We start from the raw sequence: 19,373 nt of genomic DNA, 5'->3' as shown, positions 1-19,373 counted from the left end.
CGGGAACCGATTCTGGTCCCTGGTCGGGGCTAGCATCCCGACGCCGTAAACTCCGGCATCGCGGGCTTAACGAATTTCGTTAAGCCCGCTTGCCAGAGTTAGCGCCGGCTGACGCGTCATATGACGTCAGCCGCGCATGCGCGGATTGGAAGATTCCAACCCGCGCATGCGCGGATGACGTCATCGCGCATTTGCGTGAAACCCGCGCATGCGCGGGCTGGGATGCCCCTCAGCCGCCCCGCGAATGGATACTGCGGGGCGGCGGAAGGACAAAGAATGCGCGGGCAGCGGGACCGATGCCCGCGATTGGTGCCCACCGATCGCGGGCCCATGGCACCCAATCGGTGCCATGGTTTTAAAAATCGACAGTTTACGGCCGTTTTTACGAACGGCCAGACCAGGTGTGTTTGCCGTTCGTAAACACAGCCGTAAAGGGCTGGGAACTCGGCCCATCCATCAGCTGTGAATCACTGACGGCCGTAAAAAAACGGCGGCAGCGATTCGTATCGGGAGTCGGGCGTGGGGGGGGGGGGTAGAATAGCGGGAGGGCGTCGGAACAGCGTGGCCGTAAAATTTTAGAAGCCACGCTATTCTCCGCACCGTCGGGAGTGCGGAGAATCGCGCCCGACATATTAGCTTTGAGGAGAATCTCAACAGAGGAAATTGAGTTACAGAGTTGCAGAGTTTTAAGGAGGAAATTTCAGAGCTTGTAGCCCAGTAATGATGGAGCGTCAGAAAAATAAGGAATGCTGTACTGGCCGGAATTAAATGAGGGCAGAGATCTTCAAGCGGTTTGGGGGGGGGGGGGGGGGGGGGGAGAGAGATTACAGAGATCAGGATGATCACAACTATAGCAATAGAAGAATGAGAAATTTCAACTTTCGGTGCTTATGAAAGGGAATCATTTGTAGATCAGTGAGCACAGGGGATGGGTAAACAAGACTTGTTGTGAGTAAACCCATGGGTAGCAGAGTTTTGGATGGGATGCAGGGGGTTGTTTAACATTGGAGGCTGACTGTGAATGAATTAAAATAATTTGGTCGAGAGGTAATAAAAGAATGAGTGATGGTTTCTGCAGCAGATAAAAAAGACACCAAGGCGGAGTCAGGCTGTGTTGCTGAGGTTGAAATAGGTGATCTTGGTGATTATGTGGATATGTGTTCGGAAGTTCAACAGGGGGGAAATATTTCACCAGGGTTGTGAACAGGCTCCTTCTCCCTCAGACATTTAGCAGGGACAGGGATGGAGTTGCTGGTGAGGGAGTGGAATTTGCAGAGAGGACGGAAGGGTTTAGTCTTCTCAATATTTAAAGAGGAAATTTCTGCTCCTCCAGTACTGAATTTCAGACAAGTTCGGACAGTGCGTGTATTGGAGTGGAACCTGCAGGGGATGGTTTTATGAGCAGGTGCTCTTACTGTGGGACTGGGTTCAAGACATCATCTGACCTCACTGTACACCAGCAAATTCACACTGGGAAGAGGCTGTTCACGTGCTCCCAGTGTGGGAAGACATTCACTCAGTCATCCAGCCTGCTGACACACAAGCGGGTTAACACTGGGGAGAGGTCATTTACCTGCCCCAAGAGTGGGAAGAGATTCACACGTTATCCAGTCTGCTGACAGACAAGCGAATTGTTGGTACTAACCTATCTAATGCATGCAATAAGGTTGAGTGGTATCAGAAATAGTGAAAGTAATGCCAATAGCACAACAGGATGTAGCTTTCAGGATTACATTCAATGCTGTTTTTGTTAAGTGATTTAACAGGATGTGATTGTAACATAAATAGATGCGTCATGAATTTGATTATAGCATTTGCTGGCTGGCCGGGAGACTTTAAAGTTTACTTTAACGTACCTAACAGCAAGTCAGAACTTGAAGCCAAAATTATGCTTCAACCCTGGTTCAGCAAGTGATGCATCAACCATGTGCTTAAACATTTATTTACAAGGTGCAGATTGTTGCTCGGAGTGAGAGCATGGGCCATTGCGGGGAACTGTGCTCAGAATCAAATCTGCTCTACCTGATTTTGGGAATGTTTGCCGATCGTTTATGCCAAAAACCAAAGATGGAAGAGTGCACAGCCTGCAATTAAATCACCATTTCTCACCTTGATCATGATGAACAATCTGCTCATACAATTTCAAAATAAAATATGAAAGTGATGCATTTGGAGGTGTTGTTCTTCTCTGGTTTTGTAAAATTGAAGTTCAGTAGATGGAAATAAAACTATTCCATGCTGAATGTTCTTTTAACTTTACAAGCACAGGATGCGTAAATGCTCCTTCAATTGATTTGATGCCATCTATAGATGGTTTTTGTCAGCTTTTTATATTGTTACTTGAGGAAGTTTGGGTATAAGATGGACACCAATACCGTGCTAGTTAAAACTTACAGACCAGCAGAATCCAAGTGCTCCCATTACTGTTTAAATATGTAAAATCTCAAGCCTCTAAATAAGGTAGATATGGACCTATTGCACCCTCTTTCATTTATGCCATAATTTTAGCGTTAATAAACTAGTGGTTTGAACCATTCGTGAGAATTAGTGAAAGAAACCGTCACAAAGTAGCAGTTATGTTTTTTTTTAAAATAATTTTTATTGAAGAAATTTTTCAAAATACAAACATTTTAACCCCCCCTACATTTACATTTAAATTATAACAAAACAAAGTCAAACCCCCCTACTTAACAAGAAAAAGAAAAAAAGTCCCCCCCCCCCTACTCGCGCGCCCCCCCCCCCCCCCCCCCCCCCCCCCCCCCCCCCCCCCCCGCCGGCGAACCGACAGTCAGACCAACTTATCATTTCTAGCAGCGTCCTCGGGCAGGCCTTGCCCGTGCCACCACCGCTACCGTACTTCCTTCGTCTTTGTCCCCCCTCCCTCCTCCCCCCTCCCTCCCGCCCTCCTCTCCCCTCCCGGGTTGCTGCTGTCACGGCCTCAGTTTCTATCTCTGATCCAAGAGGTCTAGGAAGGGTTGCCATCGCCTGAAAAACCCCTGCACCGACCCTCTCAGGGCGAATTTGATCCTTTCCAATTGGATGAAGTTTGCCATGTCGTTTAACCAGGTGTTAACACTCGGAGGCCTTTCGTCCCTCCACTGAATCAGGATCCTCCTCCGAGCCACCAAGGACGCAAAGGCTAATATTCCAGCCTCCCTCGCCTCCTGTACCCCCGGTTCCACCCCAACCCCGAAGATCGCAAGTCCCCATCCTGGCTTGACCCTGGACCCCACCACTCTCGACACCGTCCCTGCCACCCCCTTCCAGAACTCCTCCAGTGCCGGACATGCCCAAAACATATGTGCATGATTCGCAGGGCTTCCCGAACATCTAATACACCTGTCTTCACCCCCGAAAAACCGACTCATCCTTGTCCCCGTCATGTGGGCTCTATGCAGTACCTTAAATTGAATGAGACTTAGTCTCGCACATGACGACGACGAGTTGACCCTCTCCAGGGCGTCTGCCCATGTCCCGTCCTCTATCTGTTCCCCCAGCTCTAACTCCCACTTATCTTTCAGCTCCTCTACTGGTACCTCCTCCACCTCCTGCATAATCTTATAGATGTCCGAGATCTTCCCCTCCCCGACCCAGACCCCTGATAGCACCCTATCACTCACCCCCCTGTCGGGGAGCGCGGGGAACCCCGCTACCTGTCGTCTGGCAAATGCCTTCACTTGGAGGTACCTGAACGTGTTCCCCGGGGGGGAGCCCAAATTTCTCCTCCAGCTCTCCCAGGCTCGCAAACCTCCCCTCTATAAACAAGTCCCTCAGTTGTCTAATACCCGCCCTCTGCCAGCTCTGGAATCCCCCTCCTGTGTTTCCCGGCGCAAATCTGTGGTTCCCTCTTAGTGGTGCCCCTATCAGACCTCCCACTTCCCCCCTGTGTCGCCTCCACTGCCCCCAGATCTTGAGGGTGGCCGCCACCACCGGGCTCGTGGTATACCTCGTGGGAGGGAGCGGCCATGGTGCCGTTACCAGTGCCCCTAAGCTTATGTTGCCGCAGGACGCCCTCTCCATGCGCTTCCAGGCTGCCCCCTCCCCTTCCATCATCCACTTTCGTACCATCGATGTATTTGCCGCCCAGTAATATCCTGAAAGGTTGGGTAACGCCAGCCCTCCACTATCCCTACTCCGCTCCAAAAAGACCCTTCTAACTCTCGGGGTGCCATGTGCCCACACATACCCCATGATACTACTCGTTACCTTCTTGAAAAAGGCCCTGGGGAGGAAGATGGGCAGACACTGGAACAAAAACAAGAACCTCGGGAGGACCGTCATTTTAACTGACTGCACCCTCCCTGCCAGCGACAGCGGCACCATGTCCCACCTCTTAAACTCCTCCTCCATCTGTTCCACCAGTCTGGAAAAGTTCAACTTGTGGAGGGTCCCCCAGTTCTTTGCCACCTGCACCCCCAAATACCTAAAACTTTTAACTGCTCTTTTGAAGGGGAGCCTCCCAATTCCCTCCCCTTGGTCTCCCGGGTGTATTACAAAGACCTCACTTTTCCCCAGATTTAATTTATATCCCGAAAAGTCCCCGAACTCCGCTAGTATCCCCATTACCTCCGGCATTCCCCCCTCCGGGTCTGCCACATACAACAACAAATCATCCGCATAGAGCGAGACCCGATGTTCCTCCCCTCCCCTTGTCAGTCCTCTCCACCCCCCTGAAACCCTCAGTGCCATCGCCAACGGCTCAATCGCTAATGCAAAGAGTAAGGGAGATAGGGGACATCCCTGCCTAGTACCTCGATGGAGCCCAAAATATTCTGACCTCCTCCCGTTTGTTACCACACTTGCCATCGGAGCTGAATAGAGCAGTTTTACCCACTTGATAAATCCCTCCCCAAACCCAAACCTTTCCAACGTCTCCCACAAGTATTCCCACTCCACCCTGTCAAATGCCTTCTCCGCGTCCAGCGCTACCACTATCTCCGCCTCCCCTTCCACTGCTGGCATCATAATCACATTTAACAATCTCCGGACATTTGTGTTAAGTTGGCGTCCCTTCACGAACCCCGTCTGGTCTTCATGGACTACCCCTGGCACACAGTCCTCTATCCTGGTTGCCAGGACCTTTGCTAACAGCTTGGCGTCAACATTCAGGAGGGAGATGGGCCTGTAGGACCCGCACTGGACCGGGTCCTTGTCCCGCTTCAAAATCAAGGAGATCAGGGCCTGCGACATTGTTGGGGGCAGAACCCCCCCCTCGCGCGCCTCATTAAAGGCTCGCACCAGCACTGGACCCACCAAGTCCACAAATTTCCTGTAAAACTCCACCGGGAACCCATCCGGCCCCGGCGCCTTCCCCGCCTGCATCTGGCCTATCCCTTTAATTAGCTCCTGCAGCTCTATCGGCGCCCCCAACCCTTCCACCAGCTCCTCCTGTACCTTTGGGAACCCCAATTTGTCGAGAAAGTTCTTCATTCCCCCTCTCCTCTTCGGCGGTTCAGACCTATACAATTCCCTATAGAAGTCCCTAAAGACCCTATTCACCTCTTGCCCCTTCTGCACTACATCCCCACCCCTCTCTCTCACTCCCCCAATCTCTCTGGCTGCATCTCGCTTATGAAGCTGGTGTGCCAGCATCCTGCTCGCCTTTTCCCCGTACTCATACGCCGCACCCTGCGCCCTTCTCCACTGCATTTCCGCCTTCCTAGTGGTCAGTAGGTCGAACCTGGCCTGCAAGCTACGCCGCTCCCTTAATAGCCCCTCCCCTGGTGCCGCCGCATATTTCCTATCTACTTCTAGGAGCTCCCCCACCAGCCTCTCCCTTTCCTGCCTCTCCTTCCTCTCTCTGTGTGCCCTTATGGAGATCAGCTCTCCTCTGATCACTGCTTTCAAGGCCTCCCAGACCGTCCCCACCTGCACCTCACCTGTGTCATTCGTACCCAGATAGTTCTCAATGCCCGTTCTCACCCTTCTGCACACCTCTTCGTCCGCCAACAGCCCTACATCCAGGCGCCACAACGGGCGTTGGTCCCGCGCCTCCCCCATGTCCACGTCCACCCAATGTGGTGCATGGTCCGATATCGCAATGGCCGAGTACTCCGTGTCCTGCACTCTCGGTATCAGCCCCCTGTTCAATACGAAAAAATCGATCCTAGAGTACACTCTGTGGACGTGGGAGAAAAAAGAATACTCCCTCGCCCTAGGCCTACCAAATCTCCATGGGTCTACCCCTCCCATCTGCTCCATGAACCCCCTTAACACCTCTGCCGCTGCCGGCCTCCTATTCGTCCTGGAACTCGATCTATCCAGCCCAGGGTCTAACACCGTATTAAAGTCCCCTCCCATGATCAGGCCCCCTGCCTCCAGTCCCGGGATGAGGCGCAGCAGGCGCCTCATAAAACCCGCGTCGTCCCAGTTCGGGGCATACACATTTACCAGTACCACATTCTCTCCCTGCAGCCTACCCCTCACCATCACGTACCTGCCCTCCTTGTCTGCCACCACCTCTGCCGCCACAAACGACACCCTCTTTCCCACCAAAATCGCCACCCCCCCGGTTCTTGATATCCAAGCCTGAGTGGAACACCTGTCCCACCCACCCCCTTCTCAGGCGGACCTGATCTGCTACCCTCAAATGAGTCTCCTGCAGCATTGCTACATCAGCCTTCAGTCCCTTCAGGTGTGAGAAGACCCTTGATCTTTTGACCGGCCCATTCAGCCCCCTTACGTTCCACGTGATCAATCGGGTCGCAGAGCGACCCGTCCCTACTCCCTGTCGATTAGCCATGTCTTGTCCCTTGCTCGCCCCGGGTCATCCCTTCTTTTCTGACCCGCTTCCCATAGCGATGGCCCCCCCCCCCACCCCCCCGGCTCTCCCCTTCTCGTCCCTGGTCTTTCCAGCAGCAACCCGGTGTCCCCCCCCCCCCCGGCTAGGACCCCTCCTAGCCGCGATGTACCCCACATCGTACTCCCGAGAGTCAGCTGGTCTCCGCTGACCCGGCTGCTTCTGCCACATTCCGACTCCTCCCGGTTCACCCCATCTGCGCCCGTGAAAGATCCCCTTAAAACCCCCCGAGAAAGACCCGCATAATCAACCCGCTCCCCCCCGTCCCGTCTCCCCAACTTAACGATATAAATACCCAATGGCAACTAAATACATAAATACTTAACTACATACTTAAATAACAAAATAATTAACTAACTATCAACTAACAGTGTGCCCAACCATCACCCTCCATCAAACAGTATAAATAACCGCAGATAACCATAACCCGAAAAGAAAAAAAAGAACAAAAAACCCCCCCAAGCACCCAAAGAAAAAGGGTAAGAGGGGTAAATAACTAAGGGAAATTGGAAACGGGAAAAAACACCCCATAAGAAGCCAACGACCCACAATAGAGATTTCAACAGTACAAATATACAGAAACACCCAACAACTCGAAACCTTCAAAATATTCAGAAAAGTCAACCGTTCGAGAAAAAACACCCCAAACAATCCACAAAACTGTTACCCAGTTCCGACCTGGCCTGAAAAAGAAAAGGGCCACTTGCTCAATCAAGAGTCCCCCGGCGGCTACGACCGCCGGTGCTCCCAGGTTTTAGTTCGTGTCCAACTTTTCCTCTTGTACAAAGGTCCAGGCCTCCTCTGGGGACTCGAAATAATGATGTTGGTCCTTGTAGGTGACCCACAAGCGCGCCGGTTGCAGCATTCCAAATTTGATCTTTTTCGCGTGTAGCACCGCCTTTGTCCGGTTGTACCGGGCCCGCCGCTTTGCCACCTCCGCACTCCAGTCCTGGTACACCCTTACCGTCGAGTTCTGCCACTTGCTGCTTTTCTCCCTTTTTGCCCACCTCAGGACTTTCTCTCGATCACTTAGCCGCTGGAACCGCACCAGCACCGCCCTCGGGGGCTCGTTTGCCCTAGGCCTCCTGGCCATGACCCGGTATGCCTCTTCCAATTCCAGGGGCGCCGGACCGGCCCCTTCCCCCATCAGGGAGCTCAACATCTCCGCCACATATCCCGGGAGATCCGACCCCTCCAGGCCTTCTTCCAGGCCCAGGATCCTCAAATTTTTCCTCCTCATCCGAGTGTCCAGCTCCTCGAAGCGGCTCTGCCACTTCATGTGGAGTGCCTCGTGCACCTCCACCTTTGCCCCGATGACTGTGGCCTCCTCCTCCCTCGCGGTCATCTCCTGCTGCAGATCTTTAATCGACGCCTCTTGGATCGCCTGGGCTCCCACCAACCTGGTGGCTGTCGCGTTCATGGACTCTAAGAGCTCCACTTTCATCTCCGTGAAAAAACGGAGGAGAGCGGCCTGCTGCTCCTCCGCCCATTTCTTCCACTCCTCCGATGCACCGCCGGCCGCCATTTTGATTTTCTTCCCCCGCTTTTTTTGGGGAGCTGCTGCCGTTTTTCTTGCCGCTCCACTCCGGGTACCGACCATAAAATCGGTCTAGTTCTCTTCAGGGGACCTTCCCCCACCGGGATTCGTTTTTTCAGCGCCGTTGGGGCCCTCCAATTGGCCCAAAAACACCTTTGTTGCAGGAGCTTCCAAATGTGCGGCTTAGCTAGTCATAGCCGCAACCGGAAGTCACAAAGTAGCAGTTATGTTGACAACTTAATCAAATGTTTGAATTTCATACTAATACAAGGCAGCATAAGACTGATCTTGTACAGTGCAGACTTTTGCACAACTGGTCCGGATATAGACTTTATCCATTTACAATTTGTGCTGACAAACATCTATGTAACTGTTTTCCATCCGCATCCAAATGGTTACACTGGACAGTGGGGGAAAAAATTTCATGGCTGGAATAAATATTCCTTATTATTGATCCTCCTGAAATTTCCATCATATATATATATATATATATATATATGATTTTGATTTGATTTTGATTTGTTGTGATTTATTGTCACTTGTACTGAAGTACAGTGAAAAGTATTTTTCTGCGGCCGAGGAACGTACACAGTACGTACATAGTAGACACAAGAATAATCAACAGGAACAATGACAAATGGTACATCGACAGAACAGTGATTGGTTACGGTGCGGAATTATATAAGAGGAAAATAGTTTTAATAGGTCAGAACGCTGATAGGAGATAAAAGAAAGGGACAGAGGGAAGGAGCTCACAGAGAGTCGCCATACTCCGGAGCCATCTTGGGAAACCCCGTGTCTGCATGGGTGTCGCCCCCGCAACCCAAAGATGTGAAGGGCATGTGGATTGGCCATGCTAAATTGCCCCTCAATTGGATTTGTTTAAAAAGTAAGACCAATACTGTACCCTGTGCTCCACATGCAGTCTCACCAATGCCCTGTATAACTGAAGCATAACCTCCCCAGTTTGTATTCAATTCCCCTCACAATAACAGTCTATTAGCTTTCCTAACTACTTGCTGTACCTGCATGCTAGCCTTTTGTGATTAATGTACAATAACACCTAGGTCCCTCTGTGTCTCAGAGCTCTGAAAGTCACTCATCATTTGGACAATATGCCTATTTTATTCTTCCTCACAAAATGGGCATTTTCACATTTTCCCACATTATACTTCATTTGCCAGGCCTTTGCCCACTCACTTAACTTATCTATTCACATTTTCCCACATTATACTTCATTTGCCAGGCCTTTGCCCACTCACTTAACTTATCTATGTCCCTATGTGGCTGTCTTGCATTCCTCACAATTCAGTGTCCCACCTTTCTTTGTGTTATCTGCAAATTTAGCAACAGAACCTTCAGTATCTTCATCCAAGTCATTTATATAAATGGTAATAAGTTGAGTCTCCCGTACTGATCCCTGTGAGACACCACTCATCACATCCCACCAATCAGAAAAATACCCATTTATGTCTATTCTGTTTCCTGTTGGTTAGCCAATCTTCAGTCCATGCCAGTGTTACCCCTTATATCCTGAGTTTTTATTTTCTAAAATAACCTTTGATATGACAACTTATCAAATGCTTTCTGGAAATCTAAGGACAATACAGTCACCCGTTCCCCTTTATCCACAGTCATGTGACTCCATTGTGTAACTCTGATAAATTGGTTAAACGTGATTTTCCTTTCACAAAACCATGTTGACACTGCCTGATTGCCTTGAATTTTTCTGAGAGATCTGACATAACATCTTTAATAATAGCTTCTAACATGTTTCCTATGACTGATGTCAGGATAACTGGCCTGTCCAGCCATCTGTCCCCCTCCCTTTGTGAATAAAGGAGTTACATTATTTTCCAATTTAATGGAATCTTCCTTGTATCTAGTGAATTTTAGACAATGAAACAAGTGCATCAACTCCCTCATTAGCTGCTTTTTTCAAGACCTTATGGTGAAGTCCGTCCGAACCCGGAATTTTGTCAGCCTGCAGACTCAAAACATTGCTCATTACCACTTCCGTGGTGGTTGCAATTTTCTTTCCATTCCTTCCTGATTTACGGATATTTCTGGGATGTCATTTGATTCCTCCATACCTGATCAATTCATTTGCCAAAACCTTACTTTTCATTGTTCATTTCCCAGATGAGCTTTGTGGAGAATCAACACTCACTTGAATTATTTACTTACACAAATGTCTATAGAAACTCTGTCTTTATATTTCTAGCCAGCTTTCTCTGGTACTCTAATAATAATAATTGCTTATTGTCACGAGTAGGCTTCAATGAAGTTACTTTGAAAAGCCCCTAGTCGCCACATTCTGGCGCCTGTTCTGGGAGGCCGGTACGGGAATTGCTCCCCCACTGCTGGCTTTTTCTGCTTTATAAGCCAGCTGTTCAGCCCAATTATTCCCTCCTTATTAATATTTTTGTGTTTATATTCTATGCTTTATATTCTGCCCAATGTTCTGACCCGAAATCCGCCTTTGCACTGTTACATGCTTTGTAAAAAACATTGATATGTCTTTAACTTTTTTAGTTAAAGACAGATGCTGGGCCCTCCCCTTGGAATTTTCCATTCTCACGAGAATGTATCTATTCTGTTTATACTGAAATATCTCTTTCAATGTCTGCTACTGAATCTCTATTGACCTGACACACAAGCTCATTTGAAAGTTAATTTAAGCTAGCTCTGCTTTGATACCCTCATAATTGCTCTTATTGAAGCTAAACTTACTCGTCTTGGACTCAATCTTCTTCCCCTCAAACTGCATGTCAAATTCAATCATATTATGATCGCTGTTACCTGGGGATGCCTTCACCATGAGGTTATCAATTAATCCTTGTTGCACAATACCCAGTCTGGTGTTACCTGACCTCTGGTTGGCTCCAAAATGTGCTGATTGTAGAAACTATTGCAAGAACATAGTGAACTCCTCATCTATGCTACCTTCGACAATCTGATTTTTCCAGTTTATAAGTGTACTAAAATCCCCCTTGATTATCACTGTACCTTTTCTGTCAAACTCCCATTATCTCTTCCTTAACACTCTGTCCTACTGTGTCGTTACAATTAGGAGGTCTGCACACCACACCCAGAAGTAAATTCTTGCCTTAACCATTTTTCATCTCAAACCAAACCACTCCTACATCCTGGTTTCCTGAGCTTAGGTCATCCCTGTCTAATGTGCCAACAGCATCAATAATTAACAGAGCTGCTCTTCCACCTTTTCCGAGATTTCTGTCCTTCCTAAATTTTACATACACTACAATATTCAGCTCACCACCACCTTTTGAAGGGAAATGGATGATGGGCAATAAATGTTGGGACTGGCCAGCGACACCCACATACCACGAATGAATATAAAACAATTCAGGTCCCAATCTATGTCTCTGAATGGCCATCAGATCGTACTTACTTATTTCTAGGTGCAGCCAATTCATCAGTTTTGTTTCAAATGCTACTTGTGTTTTGCTGCAGAGCCTTTGGTTTTGTTCTTTTATTATTTTTGTAGTGTTTACCTGATGTAATTTTAATTGTGTTCTCTCCGTCTCTTCCTGCCACAGTCTGTTTATCATTTCCCATAGTCTTACCTTTCTCTCTGGTCTTACTCTTTACCACATCATACAAAACAAATCAGAAAAGATCCAACAATGGAACAGTCGGTAACAGGACATCAATCAGTCTCCTCCTCTCTGAAAATTGCTTATTGTCACAAGTAGGCTTCAAATGAAGTTACTGTGAAAAGCCCCTAGTCACCACATTCTGGCACCTGTTCGGGGAGGCTGGTACGGGAATTGAACCATGCTGCTGGCCTGCCTTCAAAGCCAGCGATGTAGCCCTGTGCTAAACCAGCCCCGATCTTAGAGAAATCAAGGACTGGAACACTGTCATTAACACAAAGCTACTTTTATTAATCTATATCCAGAATATTAAACTCCGGCCGAGTCACAGGAATGATTAACATCAACTGAAACAAACTCCAACTGTCAGAATGAACATGGTTCAGTCCCGGATGTGATTAACAGCAGCAATAACAGAATCCAACCTCTTGTGAACTCGCTGGTGTTTCTGCAGGGTGAATGAACGAGTGAATCCTTTCCCACACACTGAGCAGGTGAATGGCCTCTCTCCAGTGTGACTGTGCTGGTGAATCAGCAGATCCATTTTGCCTTTGAAGCTCTTCTCACAGGCGGAACATTTAAAAGGTCTCGTATCAGAATGAACACGTTGGTGTGAGGCGAGTTGGGCAGACTGAGTGAATCCCTTCCCACATTTAGAGCAGATGAACTGTCTCACCCCAGTGTGAATGCGCTGGTGTCTCAGCAGGGTGGATGACTGAGCGAATCCCTTCCCACACACACAGCAGGTGAATGGTCTCTCCCCAGTGTGAACCCGCTGATGATCCAGAAGTTTGCATAACTGAGCGAACGTCACCCCACACTCAGGACAGATGAATGGTTTCTCTCCAGTGTGAACTCGCTGGTGTGTCAGAAGGTTGGATAACTGAGCGAATCCCTTCCCACACTCCGTGCACCTGAATGGTTTCTCCCCGCTGTGCATTCGCTGGTGTGTCAAAAGGCTGGATAATTGAGTGAATTTCTTCCCACACTCGGAGCAAGTGAACGGCCTCTCCCCAGTGTGAACATGCTGGTGTGTCAGAAGATTAAATTCGTTTTTAAAGCTCTTCTCACAATCGGAACATTTGAAAGGTCTCATGTCAGAGTGAACAAGTTGGTGTGCAGTCAGATGTGTTAGTCGAGTGAATCCCTTCCCACACTGAGAGCAGGTGAATGGTCTCTCCCCGGTGTGACTACAGTGATGAGTTTCCAGCTCAGAAGGGTAACTGAATCCCTTCCCACATTCCCCACATTTCCATGGTTTCTCAATGGTGCCGGCATCCTTGTGTCTCTCCATTTTGGACGATCAGTTGAAGCTTCTTCCACACACAGAACATGTGTACAGTTTCTCCTCGCTGTGAATGTTTTGGTGTTTTTCAGGCTGTGTAACTGGTTGAAGCTCTTTCCACAGTCAGTTGACTGGAACACTCTCACTCGGGTGTGTGTGTGTCTTTGTGCTTTTCCAATCACACTTATGTTTGAAATCTTTTCCCACAGACAGAACAAACATTTCTCCTTCCACGTTCAAAAGTTGATGACATTCAGATCCTGATCAGAGTGACTGTCAGATCTTGATGTGATGGTTGATTTGAGTTCCCAGTCTTTCAATCCATTCCTTGTAACCCTGTAAAATCAGTTTACACAGGTCAGAAATTCAGAACAGGTAATTCAAGTTTCTGGGGAATGATTGTTTCTCTCGTTTCCTAAAGCTGCCAATCCCAGTCCCACACTTTCCCTTCCCACACACTCACCACAATGGTTTCAAGGTCATTAATACTGAGTGCAGCTTTGAATTCCAGATTCTCCCTCGAATTTAAATTCTACCACCTGCATTAACAAATCCATCTGTGTGAGTGCAGGATAGAAATCCTCCCCATTCTCTCCTCCGGCTCCAGGATCAGTAAACTGAGTTAAAGATAATTTCTCCTGAACAAATCCATTGCTGCATTTCCTTCCTGAAGCCACATTTGTCCACTGGGGCCCGGCACCGGGAGAAAGCGGCAGCTGCCGTTGTGTTGGGTGTTGAGGCGGTGCGGCTAGTTTGTTATTGGGGGTGTTGAGGCCCCCACTGGGTGTGTGTGAAGCCTCCCCTCCCACCCACTGCCCCTAACGGTGCCTCCGCTTATCCGCCTCCTTCCCGCCTGAAGATGAGACAAACAAGCGTCTGTCCCTGGACATGAGCCGCACTGCGCATGCCCCACATCACAATGTCCAGGCAGTGATTGACGGCAGCTTCGGACCAATAGGAAGAGGGGGTGGGGCTAGAGGACCGAGCGGGAGCACCTGGTCCTCCAACCAATCGGAGTGAATGAGGGTGGGTGGGACTTCGACTGAAACATGCGCAGTGCGGGTAATGGCGATGGAGAGAAGGTTTTATCTCGGATCCACAAAAGGTAAGAGGAATATTGTGGAACGCGGGAGCGATGGATCTGGCTGGTGGGTGGATAAGTTTTCTAAACATGTTGTGCAAGTCCACACTCCGAAAAACCACTTCCTGGTCCCCCCATTTCACGGAGCGGGGCCTCGAGGGTCCGGTGATCGGTTCGGGATAACGACCGCCATCTTTACTCGGGACAATGAACAGCAGAGCGCATGTGCGGCCGCCATGTTTGTTGGGGGCAACATTTTCAATGATTGGGAGAAGCTTATTCCACATTTCTCAGAATGGAAACAACCTGGCCAGCAAACTGCATTACCCTTTGTTCTGGGTACTTGACCTCCCATTACCCCGGTTTGCACAGACCCATATATCTATGATCAGAGGAGTAACGAAACAGAAGCAAATTCTGCTCCCTGGGTCCCACTAACTCAACGGATGTCTGACCCCATGTGCGGCTCTGTTCAGTTACTCAAAGATCCATGTCGGAAAGTCACAACCCGAGCAGTGGCACAGTGGATCAGTGGTTAGCACTTTTGCCTATGGCATTGAGGACTTGGGTTTGATCCCAGCCCCGGGTCACTATCAGTGTGGAGTTTGCACATTGTCCCCGTGTCTGCGTGTGTCTCACCCCCACAACCCTAAGATGTGCAGGGTAGCTGGGTTGGCCATGCTAAATTGCACCTTTATTGGAAAAAAATAAGTGGTTATTCTAAATTTATTTTAAAAAGGCTTGTCTCTTTCCTAATGTTCACAATTAAAGGGGTGGGTTTCCCAGGAGAAGGCTGACATTTCAGGGGACATTAAATTAGTAATGGGCAGAGATACGTCTCATGTTCTTATATGGTACAGATTAGATATGTTATTCATGGTTCTGTAATAAAGTAAATATATTATTATTTCTCGTCTTATAAGACTGCAGCTACGTTATAGATTTCCAGTCATCTGTTCCCTCAGAGGGTTGTTAGTCTTTGGATTTCTCTTCCACAAGGACCAGTTGTATCTGGGGGTCATTGAATATATTGAAGCACAAGTTGGACAGATATTTTATTGACAATGAAGTTAAGGATTGTGGGGAACAGGTAGGAAAATAGAGTGAAAGCTGAGGTGAGGAGGGATCTCTTCACTCAAGAATGTGGTGAAGCTTTGGAATTCTCTACCCCAGAGGTATGTGCAGCCTCGGTCATCAGGTATGTTCAAGACAAATATTGATAGGTTTCTAGATATTGAAGATATCGAGAGATATGGGGATTGTGTGGGAAATGGTGCTGAGGTAGATCAGCCAAGAATCTCATTGAATGGTTGAGCAGACTCGGTGGGCCGAATGGCTGACTCTTGCTCCTATTCTAATCTCTGTGTCCTGGTCAGGAAGCAGTGAGCTGAGCTTGGATCTGTCAATCAACATGAATCAGCACCTTCAGGAGAATTGGGAGGGTGAATATTAGATGCAGCAGAGTGAGAATGAAGGGAGAGTGTGTGGGATGGAGATTTACAGCTTTTGAATAACGAAAGAGGAAATAATGTTCCATAAGAACTAGAATTGTCTGCTCTGAATTCCTATCCCATACCAACAATGATGACTTTTGTAAATTATTTTTAAAGCATCTTGAAAGAGGAGGAATTACAGACAGAAGTCTCAAACATCAAGTCTCGATATGACAAACTCACTCGCTTCCTTCTGATCTGAATATCATCGGCGCGAAGGAGAAATTCTGTCGGCTTCCCAAAGATTATAAACGTGAATGTGACTGGAAAAGCACCAAAGCCCACACACCATACAACCGAATGAGAGTGTTACAGTGATCTGACTGTGGAAAGAGCTTTGACCAGTTACACAGCCTGAAAAAAACATCACACCATTCACAGTGAGGAGAGACAGTGCACATGTTCTGCGTGTAGACAAGGCTTCCATTGAATTTCCAAACTGGAGAGACACGAGGAGACCCAAAACATGGAGAAACCGTGGAAATGTGTGGACTCTGGGAAGACATACAGAGTCCCACCTCAGCTGGAGGTTCATCGACGCAGTCAGGCTGGGGAAAGGCCATTCATCTGCTCTCAGTGTGGACAGGGATTCGCTCGGTTATTCAGCCTGCAGACACATCAGCGAGTCCACACTGGGGAGAGGCCGTTCACCTGCTCTCAGTGTGGGAAGGGATTCAGTCATTCATCCACCCTGCAGACACATCAACGAATTCACACTGGGGAGAGGCCTTTCACCTGCTCTCAGTGTGGGAAGGGATTCATTGATTCATCCACCCTGCAGAGACATCAGCTAGTTCACACTGGGGAGAGACCGTTCACCTGCTCTCAGTGTGGGAAGGGCTTCACACAGTTATCCAGCCTGCAGGCACACCAACGAGTTCACACTGGGAAGAAGCCATTCATCTGCTCTCAGTGTGGGCAGAGATTCCGTGCTTCATTCACCCTGCGGAGTCATCAGCGAATTCACACTGGGGAGAAGCCATTCACCTGCTCCCAGTGTGAGAAAAGATTCACTCAGTTATCCACGCTGCAGAAACACCAGCGAGTTCACACTGGGGAGAAGCCATTCATCTGCTCACATTGTGAGAAAAGATTCACTCAGTTATCCACCCTGCAGAGACACCAGCGAGTTCACACAGGGGAGAAGCCATTCATCTGCTCTCAGTGTGGGAAGGGATTCAGTGATTCATCCACCCTGCGGAGACATCAGCGAGTTCACACTGGGGAGATGTCATTCATCTGCTCTCAGTGTGGAAAGGGATTCAGTGATTTTTCCATCTTGGAGAGACACCAGCATGTTCACACTGAGGAGAGGCCAGTCAACTGCTCTCAGTGAGGGAAGGGATTTATTGCTTCACCCACCCTGTGGAAACATCAGCGGATTCACACTCGGGAGAACCATTATCTTGCTCCCACTGTGGGAATGGATTCACACAGTTATCTAGTCTGCAGACACACCAGCGAGTTCACACTGGGAGAAGCCATTCACCTGCTCTCAGTGTGGGAAGGGAATACATAGAAAATAGGAACAGGATGAGGCAACTTGGCCCTTGGAACCTGCTCCACCATTCATCATGATTGTGGCTTGTCTCCAACTCAATAGCCTAATCCCGATTTCCCCTCTGTACCCTTTGATCTCCTTCACCGTAAGTGCTATATCTAACTGCTTCTGCTGTGTGGGCAGCACGGTAGTACTGTGACTTCACAGCGCCAGGGTCTCATGTTCGATTCCTGGTTGGGTCACTGTCTGCACGTTCTCTCCGTGTCTGCGTGGGTTTCCTCCGGGTGCTCCGGTTTCCTCCCACTCGTCCCAAAAGACGTGCTGTTAGGTCATTTGGAAATTCTAAATTCTCCCTCCGTGTACCCTAACAGGTTCCGGAATGTGGCGACTTGGGGCTTTTCACAGTAACTTCATTGCAATGAAAGCCAACTTGTGACAATTAAGAATATTATTATTCTTGAAAACATACAATGGCGTGGCCTCAACTATTTCAAAGAACAAAGAAGAACAATACAGTGCAGGAACAGGCCCTTCGGCCCTCCAAGCCTGTACCGGTCATGATACCAACCTTGGCCAAAACACTCAGTATTTCCTTGTGCCGTATTCCTCTCTATCCATCCTATTGATGTGTTTGTCAAGATGCCTTTTGAATGCTGTTAATGTATCTGCTTCCACAACCTCCCCTGGCAACGCGTTCCAGGCACTCTCCACCCTCTGTGTAAAACAAAAAAACCTGCCTCAGACATATCCTCTAAACTTTGCCCCATGCACCTTAAGCCTATGCACCCTGAAGACTGACCCCTTCAACGTGGGAAAGAATGCCTGCCCCTCCACTCTATCCATGCCCCTCATAATCTTGTGGACCACTACTAGGTCATCCCTCAACCTCCGTCTTTCTAATGAAAACAGTCCGAGTCTATTCAGCCTCTCCACACAGCTAACACCTTCCAGACCAGGCAACATCCTAGTAAACCTCCTCTTCACCCTCTCCAAAGCCTCCACAGCCTCTGGTAGTGTGGCGACCAGAATTGTGCGCAATAATCCAAGTGTGGCCTTAACAATGTTCTATAGAACTGTAGCATGACTTGCCAGTTTTTATACTTGATGCCTCGTCCAAGGAAAGCGAGCATTCCGTATGCTAGTGTTGCCACCTTCAAAGATCTGTGAACGTGCACGCCCAGATCTCTCTGATTTTCTATATTCCTAAGAGTTTTACCATTTACGGAATATTTCCCCTCTATGTTAGACCTACCAAAATGCATTACCTCACATTTGTCCGGATTAAACTCCTTTTGCCATTTCTCTGCCCAAGTCTCCAACCTATCTATATCCTGCTGTATCTTCTGACGATCCTCAACACTATCTGCCACGACACCAACCTGGTGTTAATGTAAACCTACTTGTCATAAGAATAAAGATTATTATTATTAACCAGCACTGCCACTCCACTGCCTTTTTCTTTTTGTCTGTCCTGCCAAAACACTGAATATATTCAGTTCCCATCCCTGGTCATGTCTCCATAATCCCGATTATCTCACACCTGGGAGTTCATACTGGGAGGCCATTCACCAACTGTCAACGTGCGAAGGGATTTTACATAAGAACGTAAGAACTTGGAGCAGGAGTCGGCCATCTGGCCCCTCGAGCCTGCTCCACCATACAATGAGATCATGGCTGATCTTTTGTGGACTCAGCTCCACTTTCCCGCCCGAACACCATAAACCTTAATCCCTTTATTCTTCAAAAATCTATCTATCTTTACCTTAAAAACATTTAATGAAGGAGCCTCAAGTGCTTTACTGGGCAAGGAATTCCATAGATTCACAACCCTTTGGGTGAAGAAGTTCCTCCTAAACTCAGTCCTAAATCTACTTCCCCTTATTTTGAGGCTATGCCCCCTAGTTCTGCTTTCACCTGCCAGTAGAAACAACCTGCCCGCATCTATCCTATCTATTTCCTTCATAATTTTAAATGTTTCTATAAGATCCCCCCTCATCCTTCTAAATTCCAACAAGGACAGTCCCAGTCTACTCAACCTCTCCTCGTAATCCAACCCC

The 19,373-nt window shown here is 48.4% G+C and overlaps 1 protein-coding gene across 1 annotated transcript in view; it reads right to left on the bottom strand.

Moving 5' to 3' along the window:
* The window catches only part of LOC119959645 (oocyte zinc finger protein XlCOF6-like), an 84,610-nt gene extending 70,200 nt beyond the window's left edge, over positions 1-14,410 (bottom strand). Inside the window, exons 1-2 of the mRNA XM_038787828.1 lie at positions 12,633-14,410; positions 4,778-4,780 (exon numbers count right to left, since the gene is read on the bottom strand). Coding sequence (XP_038643756.1) covers positions 4,778-4,780; positions 12,633-13,250 — 621 coding nt within the window. The 5' untranslated portion in view covers positions 13,251-14,410. The remainder of the gene's footprint in view (positions 1-4,777; positions 4,781-12,632) is intronic.
* Positions 14,411-19,373: the final 4,963 nt, after the last annotated feature.

Source organism: Scyliorhinus canicula, unplaced genomic scaffold (assembly GCF_902713615.1).
Source record: "Scyliorhinus canicula unplaced genomic scaffold, sScyCan1.1, whole genome shotgun sequence".
In the NCBI taxonomy this organism is placed as follows: domain Eukaryota; kingdom Metazoa; phylum Chordata; class Chondrichthyes; order Carcharhiniformes; family Scyliorhinidae; genus Scyliorhinus; species Scyliorhinus canicula.
The sequence above is the reverse complement of the archived record's forward strand: the minus strand, read 5'-3'. Positions and strand labels throughout refer to the sequence as shown.